Source organism: Glycine soja, chromosome 5, assembly GCF_004193775.1.
Source record: "Glycine soja cultivar W05 chromosome 5, ASM419377v2, whole genome shotgun sequence".
NCBI classification, from domain to species: Eukaryota; Viridiplantae; Streptophyta; class Magnoliopsida; order Fabales; family Fabaceae; genus Glycine; species Glycine soja.
In genome coordinates this window covers 1,967,993-1,980,285 of record NC_041006.1, presented here as the reverse complement: position 1 = coordinate 1,980,285, position 12,293 = coordinate 1,967,993, and the positions used below count along the sequence as shown (strand labels likewise).

Here is a 12,293-nt window from a genome sequence, read left to right as displayed (position 1 = left end):
ATTTTAAGTCAAGATCTAAGATTTGATTTTTGAGTTTGTACATATAATTATAATTTAAAATCTTATTTTACCTTAAAATAAATCAATTATATAAAAATAATAATTAAGTATCAAATAAGATATCTAACGTGCATTTAGTTTTAAAAAAAAATACTTAACCATCTTCCATGTCAAATTGGAAAGTACTAGGAGGTAAAGGTTTGGAAAAAACAAGACATCAAAGCCAAATTGGCTTATGGGTACTTCCAATAATTCAGCACCGAAAGATTATTTGATTGATAGGAAGGGACAGAGAACTGAGAGAACATCCAACAAAATAAAAGTGCCAGAAGTGAAAGACATCAGTCATCAGTGGTGCTTGTAGTTGTAACTTGTAAGCTTCACCAACAAGTGGCTGAAGGACACTTCAGCAGTTCAGCTGTGATGATATCATGAGATAAATACGTAAAGCCAAACAAAGGTTCTCGCATTTGACGAAGAATAGTTTATGTTTTTTTTATAAAAAAAAAATAGTTTATGGTTTATAGATAAAAGAAATTCATCATTACAATTTAATTCAAATACATGTATAGTATAATATTTTTATTATGTTTTTCTACGTGAACTTTTTTATTATGTTAATTGATCTTTTGTTATTTTTTTAAGGAGTGAATATTATATTATTATTACTATTATAACAATATATTAATGAAAAATATTTTCCTAACAAATATAAAATTATATTTTTATTTTTCTTATTATTTTATATTTATTTCATTATTTATATAAATATCTTCCATGTGAATAAAAATGAATCTCTTTATATTTCTTTTTAAAAATAAGTCTCTATCTATCATATGTGATAGATTATAATTAATCAAGATTATGATTTTATCAAATGAATTAATAATGTAAGAATTAGAATTTTATTGATATAATATATAACTTGATTTTTCTTCTTATTAATACTTTCTTTGTATTATTCTTACTATGAAAACTGATTTTATACATTAAAACATTATTGAATATTCTTCGAAAAAAATAGTTTGTCTATTATTGAATTTGTTAATTTTGATACATTCTAGGGAACATAATACTTTGAGCATAGTGACACTGTCAGATGTATTTACTTATCTAAAGATAGTGACTAAGTTATATGTATTAATCACCAATCTTGCGACCGAGATTAATGTTCTCGTTAAACAATCTACTAAGTTAGAAGCACACATGAAGCTTAACAATCTTGTCAGTTCCAAGGATTAAAAAAATTCTTAAAAAATTAGGAATTATAAAATCAAGAAGGCCTTAATCTAAGATATGGTTACTCTTAAATAGTACTCTAGAAAAGTACGTAAACATAATTAGATTCTCTATTCTAGAAGAAACTCAAGTATCTAAAATTAATGAAAATAACAAGATTATACACAATGTCATGAATGGATTACTATGGAACTAAAATAAAGTCAATATTGATGATATTTTGCATATAATGTTTGCAATGTGATGATTGATAATGAAAATCATAAACCAAAGTACATTGAAGAATGTAGCTAGACAAATGAATTATTGGTCAAAATAGAAAGATGTAGTCGAGGAAGAAACACACTTGCAAAGTAAAAGTTTTTGGACCTATATATATAGTTATATGTAGTTATATTTTGTTCTCTCTCATTTTGTTTTTTTTTTTTTAAAAAAAAAAAAACAAGGAACCAATAGAATGTGTTACAATTCCTTTTAAGACGAAAAGTTATAAACGACCATCCCATTTTGAATTGGATTGGGGTGGATAGAGAGAGAAAAGAAAAAAAATGGCAAGAAAATGATAAATATAAAATCTGATATGATAGAAAATATAAAGTGAATTGTATGTTTATAAGGATTCTTTTAAGAATATGCATGCCTACTCACTGAAATGTAGACAACCATCACTATTAAAAAGAGTGCATGGCCATGTCACCTGCGAGAAGTGCTTGCTGTGTCTCCGAGCTTTTGAACTGTTGTTACATAGGAGAAGTCACTGAACCTTCAGAAACCTAGTTGCTTCGATATAAATCAAGGGCATGAGAAAAACGTAGAAAGCAATGCAATCATCTTGCTAATAACGTGTTTTGACTACGTTACTTTCAAGGCAAGGTAACTAACTTCCATTTTTCTTTAACAGTGCACATTCTGAGTTTCTAATAAAAAAATACAGTGAACAATGAAAGTGCAGTTAGGTATGAAGGTTTTGGAAGAGGTTGGTGGCCATGTACTTAACCCGTTCTTTCTTCCTCTTTCATGGAAAATCTAGAGATGAAACTCTGGGCCCTCGCGCTCTCTTGCGCTAAAGACATCGCAAAATGCTCTGTGCGTAATGAAACTATCCCTCCTTTAAGAAAGATACACGTATTCACATCACATTACATTGACGAGAAAAAAAATAAAATAAAAGAGAAGCAATGAAGTATTTTCATTATTATTTTGATTTTGATTTGGATACCTAGAGAACAAGGTTCCGCAGTCGCATCTGTATTCTCTGGTACCGCAAGTTTTCATATGAGCCTTCCAATCGGAGTGTACGGCGTATTTCTTAGAACAGCGTTCGCATTGCCACTTTTTCTCACCGTGTTTTCTGCAGAAGTGCTTCTTGATGCCGGTGAGGTCGCCGAGCGCCCTTGCGGGGTTGTGGTGGACGCAGGAAGGTTCGGGACACACGTAAGCTTTCTTCCGTGGCTCTTTGCTCCCTCGCTGCCGCAGCTTCCACGGCAAGTTGTGGCCGCGCCGGTGAAGCTGTAGGTTCTGATCGCGCTGGAAGCCTTTGTTGCAGATTTGAGTGCGTCGAGAACCTCGGGCTTTGAAGGGTTTTTAGGGTTCCAAGGAGCTGAATGGACGCGTAGAGGAGAGGAACAGACTCCAAGAGTGCGTGAAACTCGACGTTCAGGATTTAATTTTAAATTTGAAAAGATCTTTTAAAACGGTTCTACAAGGACCGTCTTTGAAAACTATAATTATTTACAAAAATACCACCGCTATCCAAATGACGACGGTTTTTGGACAACCGTTCTTAAATGCGCGTCGTAAAAAACCTTTTCTTTAGTAGTGAGAATGAGGAAGCAGTGACTCCTACAAGGAGACTCAACATTGAGTACAATGGCAGTGACCTATGCGACTCATTTGAGTTCAAACAGATAACTTTACAACTCAACGAGGCCATTCAAACCTCAAACGAATCTTCACCAGCTTACAAAGAAATGACGCACAGGCACAAGCTTAAAAAGGCAATTCAGGGCTCTAATGGCTCGTCGCCATCATTAGTCTTCCACCTAAATTCACCTATTTATCGTCGCCACCTGAAGCGTCTCTACAAAGAAAGCACAAAGGCACCAAGAAGAATTTTCAGTCCACCAGTACCGGATAAACCAGCTTGCGTAAGAGGAATAAGAGAAAAAGGTTTTGTTACTCGCCTGTGGTTAAAGGTTTACTAGGGAAGAAGCATGAAGGTGAAGGGGGGAGAAACCAACCCTCGAAAGCATTTTGACAAACTCTTCATGTAGAGTAAAGAGTCACCCATTATGATTTATGCAGAGGTAATGCTAAAAAAAACAGGTCAATAAAATTTTCGATTTATGGTATGAAGAAAAATTAAAATAAGGTGCAACCATGCCTAAAACATTCCTTCTGAGTTCTAAGTCGCAACCATTTACTATATTGTTCAATAAATCTATATATGACGGCTTTTAATCTTTCTTAGGATCAGAAAAATAATCATCCTCTCCTCACAATTTATAGCACATAAAATAATGGACATGCCAAACGTAAGCAACTTGCTGCATTGGGGCTTGATATTTGGTACATATAACTGTATATTGCTGATTTCATTCTTTCTTTTCATGTAAAGATTCGTAATACACAAGCCTGCTTCAGAAGTAGCAGGAAGTTTGGACAAAAGATTCAAAAAGGAAAAGTAATACACAAAGTGTGCAAAATATATTTCAAAAGAAATACAAAATCTTTAATCACATTCGCAGGGTGGAGAGAATTCTAGGACAGCCTCAGTGCCATTTCATGAAGAAGAGCTCGCTTTTGTGAAGCATTAATTACATTATGTGTTTCAGCATTCTCAAGCACTTCAGCAATTATTGCAGATGCAGGGCCAAGGGGTTCCTCAGCCACCCTCTTCAACATGAAAGCCTGAACAACCACAATAAAGAAGAATAAGCAAACAGATGTTGATGCATTTTATTGGTGGAACAGTTAGAAATCAATAATGTAAGGATAAAAAATCAGAAACATCTGATTCAAATGACAAAACTATATTTTGTCATAATTTTTTCTTAGCAGCATTCGATCATTTCCCAAGATATAGGAAAGTTGTGAATTTCTGTGGCAGAAGTCATTTTCTTTAGGAAAATGCATAAGCAGATTCTTCCAGTTATTATACAGTGCAAGGATATCAAACTGCAAAGCAAGTAACACAAAGGAGCTGATGCTGCCTTTAATTCACAACGGAAGAGTTTTAGAATGATAACCTGGCCATGATGGGTTATGTTAATTGTGCAGGGTTGCTGAAACCAAGGCTCTCCATCAATTTGAACAGGAAACATGGCAAACAATTGTATCTTAATTGACTGTCCTTGTGCAAGTCTTCGAGCTCGAGAAAGCCCGACCTGTTTTGACAAAGCCATTGTCAGAGAATTTGAGTATTTGAGCTTCCATGATTTCATAGTTCAAATAAACACCCTAGAACTTAATCTAGACAAACAAACCATGTCTTAATTCTACAGTTCAAATAAATTATGAAAGAGAGCTGAAATAGAATAGGATACTGAAATAAAGCACAAGTAACAGAGGCCACAGACTAAATACAACTGAGATGCAGTTTCACTTCCACGCAAAACATTTTTTTTTTGCTCAGCAAAAATAGGTGTATATATATATATATGTGGAGTACCAGAGGTACTATAAATACATACTAAGATTGGGTAGATAGCTGATTCTTATTGTTAGACTAGTAAGTCTGAATAGGAAACAAGCTAACCCCATTAAAAATATTACAAATGTCCTGCACCTGCTATCCTTTCCTAATTACAAAAGCTTCTCTTAGATTAGTGGACCATTGGTTAAAGTGCAGTCCAAAGTCTTTCTCCGTAGATTTAATCCATGTCCAGATTAGATGTACTGCATCCTCTAACAGCTTGCTTCCATTGAATGTTTGATTTGAAAAAACTATCCTATTTCTATGCTGCCAGATAGTCCATGTTAAAGCTACCTACCAGCACTTTCACGCAAAACATGATTTAAAACAAAACGAGAAAAGCACTTCATGCTTTAGTTCTTAGTTGTAGTTCTTTTTTTTTTTAGTTTAATTCAAGAAGAAAAGAGTCACCAACATAATCTTTAAATCAATGTCAAAACTCAAGCAGTAGACCCTTTAGCTACAGCATGATGTACGTACTAAAGTAGCATATCACTAGTATGGGAATCCAGGATTCATTTTACCTGAAGTTTCCCGAGGTGCCATGTTCCAGATATGCTCACAACTTCAAGTATCTTATCATGCATGGATTGTTGATCAAAATTATCATAATTTTCATCCTCATTTTGCCACAAATCTACACCTCCCATGTAGCTTCCAATATTTGCAACAAGCACACCTTCCGCATCCTAAATTAATTGAAAACCAAATTGAATAATTCAGTAAAAGGACCTTGCTCTTATTTTTGGTGGGGGTAGGTTGCAGTGTAAAAGAAATTAAAAAAAGGAAGTTCTGATTTAAAAAATTGAGTAAATTACATTCACATCCTGTCACCAAACTTAAATGTCCCCTCTATGTTCAAAACCTACAAATACACACCCTGATTTGAATTTTCACATGACAAATAGTCCCTTCCATTAACTACTTGTCAAAAGAGTTAACACCATGCTGACATAAGAAAAGATATTAGAAACATAATGTCAAAATTACAACTGTGGTTCCCAACACATGATAGAAATACAGGTAAAAGTATAGGTAATTTACACTCAAATTACATCTTAATATTATAATATATTTAGACTTCAGAGTTAGTCACTTATGAAAAAATAATAATTTATAATCTAAGAAATTATACCAGAAAGAGTGATGTGAACCAAAATAAAGATTATTCATACTTAAATGACTCACCTCAGGGACCTCAATTTCAACTCCATCAACCTCAACTCGAATCTGCCAAGGTAAATCTGCAAATGTCCTATCCATAATACTTTTAGCACCTTCTCTTGCATATAGAACTTTATTCATAAACTGCACATGTTAGAGTAATTTCAGAATTTAATATAGAATTTCCACTATATAAGATCATTGTAAGCATATTAAGATAACTGTGAAATAATGCAGCAAACAATTTTTAAGTGTCGTATTGAAACCTCTGCTGCAAGGTTCTAATTGATAAAAGTCAAGCAATCACCAGTTCATGTAAATCTGTTATTCTAAGTGTGAATACAACAGACTTGAAAGGAAAGGTCATTCATCTCCCATGGAAGGGTGTCAGACAGATCAAGATCACTACTAGACAAGCTAAACAAAATGTCATTAGATTCAACCCAATATATCAACAAAATTAGTTTTTGAAATAGTGCATATCGTCCGCTATAGTGTGTCAAACAAAAAAAAAATATTCAATTTGGATCTCCAAAACGAAGCACAAGCCCGGTGACAAACCAGGTCACAAAGGGATAAACCAGTGTCCCACGTCCTATGATCACAATAAGTATGTTGATGTTAATCGGTAATTCAAGAACCAAACAAAATTTATTAAAGGGAATAATCTACTCCTATATTATACATCAGAATACACAACTTAGAGAGTAAACCAGAATAATCTACTCCTTTGGATGTGCATTTCACATACTATCTCCGCAACTAGCCAAAAAAATTCTCTCAACATCTCAAACTACCCTACTTTTATTTTTATCCCTGTACTCTATCTACTGGCTTTTATCTTTATCTCTAAAATAGGTTTTTAAGAATTTTTAAAGAAACTGTTAACAGTTACAAAAAATATATCACAATTTTAATTATTCACTGTAAATCTATAATCAATTTTATATATTATAAATTATAATTATGATATAATTTGTATATTAAAATATTATTTATTATAATTTTAATTATTATATAAAAATAAACATTTATCCTATCCAATGCATAAACTAAAATGTCTTAATCCAAGAGCCAATTTTAAAATTATGCTAAAACTAATCTATGTAATTAAATTTCCATTCACTGAAAGAGAAAGCAATTTATATGGCACAATCATCCAACAAAACAATAAAAATAATCTTATACCACACAACTAGCCTCCTATTAATACACAACTAGCCAATCGACTCAAAATTCAGTTCCAATTAGACACCAAATACCTGGTTATAAAACTTATCTGGATTCTCTTCACGCAGATTATGAATGTCCAAAGCAACCTTTGCATCACAACCAATTCCTAAAACCAAATATTTGTTAGATTCAGAACTAGTCAAAATGATGCAAGAGATGTGTGCTTGGGAAGAATAAAATAAGAGAAAAATAATTGCTTTTTTTAGTTCAAAAACACTCTTGAGAAATTGCATAAAAAACAAAAAGAGATAAATTTTCCTAAAAAAGCTATTCCAAACACGCACAATCATAGCTTGACAATTAGCAAATGGTGTAATCTAACAAAATGCAAGTGATATACAACTAACGTTTAGTGTTTACAATGAAAGGCAGACAAAGAATAGCAACTTATTATAATTAAACTAAATCAATGAGATAGCAGACAAATTTGCTCCTGAATTGAATACCCAAATTCATATATGTTAAACCTAACTTCAACTATCCAACACAATTTGAGCAGAATCAGACTTGACAGGACAAAATCAACACAGTCAGCCTTTCAATTTGCTTCAACTAGATTCACAATCAAACAAGAGTACCAGACCATGCTCCAGACTCCTAAAGACATCTTTCTCTCCATCTATAACCCACCCAACCCCCTATCCACACCACAAAGAAACTAGCTCCATATCAAAGTTTAATCCAGATGCTTTAAACCTACAAATTTTAATATAATTAACAGTAACAATGAGAAATGTGCGTTCACATACCAAGATAATTGTTCATAAACTTTGTTGGTAGCAGCTGTTGTTTTCCTTGTGGATTACTAATTGTTACCTTCCAACGGTCAAGAACTGTAACAGCAGCATGTTCTATGTGATGCAAAAATGTAGTAAGACCCCCTTGCCTCTCCACTGGACCCAAGCCACCTCCCCAGGAGAGAACTCTAGCGAGATCATTTCCTGTACCAGCAGGAAGAATAGCAACTGGGGGAGGGGAAACAAAATTTTGCTTGTCTATTGCATTCAGAACCCAACCAACAGTACCATCTCCCCCACATACAAGAACTCTGAAGTGAGACACCTTTCTAAACAAATAAAGTCCCATCTCTGGCCCCTGTGTTGAGCTCAATTCAAACACCTAAACAAAACAAACAAAGGTTCAGTAATCATGTTGGCAAAGAGTATCTCCAACAAGCAAGAGGATTATTTTAGCCATTTAGGAGTCTTTCAAGTATACCACTAGAAGATAGTAACTATTCTGTAATCTCGTAGTGTTTAGGTCATTTTGTAATTTGTATAAAGAGACGAGTGCTTGATGAACAGTAGCAACTTGGTTAACTCAGCAGTGCATCAAACAAAATTGGAAGCAACAGTCAAATACTACATGATAACCATATTTTGTAAAATGCAGCCAGAGTAACAAACCTGAACAGGATTTAAAAGGATATTCAGACGCATTCTAAGTGAGTCTCCACGCTGGGCACCACTCTTCTTGTTTATAAAAACTAACAATGGTCTTGCATCCAGAGGCAAATCAATCAAATCATATTTCTGCTTCACTCCTAATGAGTGGGATTCATCCTTCTGGTTGATTGATGAATTCCGTCTAAGACTGGGTTTCCTATCCAATTTATTATCTACTTCATTATCTTGATGTTGAACCCCCTTATTCGAGCTACTTTTTTCACCCACTTCATGATGACCATTCTGTATTTGATGAGAATCACCAGTGCTTTCTGTGGACACTTCACCAATGCTCTCACTATTCCCAGATTCAACAGATAGTTCATTTCCATGCTTGTACTTTTTGCTCTGGTTCCTAATACTTGCCCGAACTGATGATGCTATTTCATTTGCCCCATGAGTAATTGAGCTCAAAAATCCACCTGGCAAGTTCCAGTTCAATTCCTTCACATACAGTGGTGATAGTATCAATCTTCTAAATTGGCCCAAATCGCAAATATCACCTGTTTCATTAGACATTGTACTATGACAATCAACATGTACTAAACGTTGGCACCACAAACAAGACCATATAGGGGAACCACTGAGGAACGTCCCACCACATAGCTCTTCACAGTAACTACAGAGAGCAGTTTCGTCAGGTTGGTCAGCTACATCTGTCCAACAAACAGTCCATTGGTGTGTGACATGCTCATATCCAATCATAGAAACACACTTGCAGTCCTTGTGTGCACTAGAGGAACAGCTCAGATGAGCTACTGCACCACAAGTACAGCAACGGTGGATGAAACCTTCAGAAGCTACAATAGGTCCTAGAGTTTGAGAGGGTGACACGGACTTAAAGCATACACAGCAGTTTAAATTCTTTGCACGAGATGCAGATTCTAAATCCCATGTATGAGGGGCCGCAGGAATTTTGTGCCTTGCCTTTGGGTTTTTCTTAGATCTAGCTATTGCTTTCATCCAACTTAGATTGATGTTTCTCCTCCATTGAAAGGCCGTGTAGGCTATGGTCAACATTCCAACAAGAGCAGCAACAAGAAAAGATATAATGAAAAGCTGATCAGTCGGATTCTTGGTATTCCAACTGTAAAATAACAACTCAAAATCTCTTTCATCATCCATTCCTCAACTATATGATTCAAAAAGATACAACTGTATTGCTTGTATAATTTGCTTGGTTGTGACGATCCAAGTTAACTACGAGTCTACGATAAATGCCTCCTAACTAAACCTCATGTGTATAAACAACATAAAGAAATCACACCCCATATGTATCATTCTTCAATCAAAATTCATACATGGGCAATTACAAGCTGGTTAATACATGAACACTCATCCTCCTTCTCTCAAAAAACATATTGAACAAGAAAGGCATTCATCATCCCTATTTTTTGTCAAAAGCATCTTCTATTAATCTTTTTTTGCTAACTTCAAACTTCCAAACCCCAGCAACGGTATGAACGGCAAGCATAAAGAATACCTGCATCCAAAAAAATGTTGAACATTAAAATACGGGGGAGAAAAACAATTTCCAACATATTACTCTGCGTGTTGTTAATGCTCATCATATATTATAATTATAACAAAACAAAAAGCGTAAGTCTATATGGCATAAATGCTACATTCTAAAAGAAACAATTTATAGAGCGGCGAAAACGCCAACCTCAATTTCTCAGAAACGAAACAGACACGAAACTCATTCCCAATCAGCTATAGCATCAATTAAAAATAAAATAAAATATCAATAATTAAGAATTGATCATTCATTATTATGGCATGAACGAAAGTAGCTTACAGTTGCGGTTGCGCATGCGAGATCGAGATTATTAGATCAAACCCTAGCTGATCGAGACAGTTGGAAATGAAGCGAGAAAAAGAAAAAGAAAAAAAAAAAAGAGAGAGATTGAGACAGATAGAATCTATGCAAGCAAGTTCCGAAACAGAGCGTACATTTTTTTTAATAGGGAACAAAAGAAAAATTATTTTAGAAAAACTGGAAGAAAATTAAATCTAGTTCTCTATGTTTCTTTTTGAGTGCTCTCAGTCATAACTTATAAGAGTGAAATTAATAGTATTATTTTGAAACTTGTTTGCTGGGAGAAGGTTCTATACTGGAGATGTGACCTGAAAGAATCTCCATACGAATTGGATTCCTACGGTTTTTTTTACTAAGCCATGAGTATTCTTCAAATATTTCGAATCCGAAATCCGGAATCAATGTTTAAACAAAAATAGTAGTAATTTATATAACTTAATCAACGCACTTATGGTAAAAACTCAACTTTGCGATATTAAAAACATCATTCATAAGATATTTGAAATTTTAATAATATCTTCCATATTTTTAAATGATTGCGTTTTTAATTTTAAGAGTTATATTCTTTAATGAATATGTCTTAGAAGTTTTCCTTCAACAAAAGTATGTTTAATTTTTCTTTTTATCTCTTTTAATTTATCATTTTCATTTTTAATTTTAATTTTCTTAAAAGATATTATTAGTCATAGGTAAAATAAATTTTTATTATAATATGAATTTTTTATTATAAATATAAAATATAAATTATATGTTTAAAAGTATTTAACAAATTTTACCATTTTTGTGTGTATTTTACTCACATTTTTTCAAATTTTACTTATTAAACATTAAATATAATGGCGTGCTAACATGTCCTTACAAAAAGACCCTAAAAAAAAAAACAATATGATATCATTGAGTAACAAATTAATGTTGTTCTGGAGAAACTAGTAACAAAATGATGTGATTTTGTTTTTTAAGACATTTTTTAGCAATACGTCAGAATGTCGTTACACTTTTTTTTTTTTACACAGGCATTTTTTTAATAATGTGGTTACATATTTAATGGAATAATGGTCATGTGTTGTTAATTTAATTTTTTTTACAAGTTTGTATGATTTTTAAGATTGAATGAAAATATAAAGCTGATTTACATAGTTTATTTTCTCATATAAAAAATTACCTATTTATTTTGTTTAAAAAGATATTCAGCCGTTCAATAAAAAATGATATTCACTTGAAAAAAAAATATTTAAAGCGCTGATATGGGAACAGAAGAGTCTTCTCCTTCTGGGAATTGAGCCACGTGTAAACGCATCAATTTATGGGGTTCTGTCGGCAATATGATGTGTTGTTGTCATTTCAAAAATAGAGAAGTTGCTGGTTGAACACGTCGCCAACTCTCTAGTCTCTACGCTAGAAAAGTATAGAAATGTATCATTCCAACTTCCATCCACCTATTATTGGTACACTTTCTGTTCCTCATTTTCTTTTTAAGAATTCAAGGAAAGTATTTTTTTCTTTATTTTTAATTCTAAACTTTACTTTTTTTAATGTTTGAAAAATAATAATTTATAAAAGTATAATTAATGAATGACTGAAATTTATAAAAGTAACAATAAGTGGTTGATTTTTTTTTATTCATTGGAAAAATGGTTGAAATTGCCTCCTCATTTCTAATTTAACCTCAACTTATAAGATGTTATTTGTAAAAGAGGTA

At 33.1% G+C, this 12,293-nt stretch overlaps 1 protein-coding gene across 2 annotated transcripts; it reads right to left on the bottom strand.

Annotated features, from left to right (window-relative positions):
* Nucleotides 1-3,765: 3,765 nt before the first annotated feature.
* LOC114411817 (diacylglycerol kinase 1-like) lies at nt 3,766-10,939 on the bottom strand. 2 transcript variants are annotated; one of them, XM_028375525.1, is made up of 8 exons: nt 10,574-10,939; nt 8,737-10,258; nt 8,080-8,449; nt 7,360-7,436; nt 6,122-6,241; nt 5,458-5,622; nt 4,488-4,625; nt 3,766-4,149 (listed from the first exon to the last, which is right to left on the bottom strand). In XM_028375525.1, exons 2-8 carry the CDS (start codon nt 9,898-9,900, stop codon nt 4,000-4,002), a joined length of 2,184 nt encoding a protein of 727 aa, XP_028231326.1. In that variant the 5' UTR covers nt 9,901-10,258; nt 10,574-10,939; the 3' UTR covers nt 3,766-3,999. The 2 variants fall into 2 exon arrangements, with proteins under 2 accessions (XP_028231326.1, XP_028231327.1); XM_028375526.1 differs by lacking the exon at nt 10,574-10,939 and adding an exon at nt 10,442-10,538.
* Nucleotides 10,940-12,293: the final 1,354 nt, after the last annotated feature.

Bases quoted from the DNA above. Each gene is read 5' to 3' on its own strand.
- LOC114411817 (XM_028375525.1), bottom strand. From the start codon at position 9,900: ATGGATGATGAAAGAGATTTTGAGTTGTTATTTTACAGTTGGAATACC. The intron at 6,242-7,359 runs GTATTTGGTGTC...TAACATGTGCAG, and splicing joins CAGATAAGTTTTATAACCAG to TTTATGAATAAAGTTCTATA. The intron at 4,150-4,487 runs GTTATCATTCTA...GTGGTTGTTCAG, and splicing joins ACATAACCCATCATGGCCAG to GCTTTCATGTTGAAGAGGGT.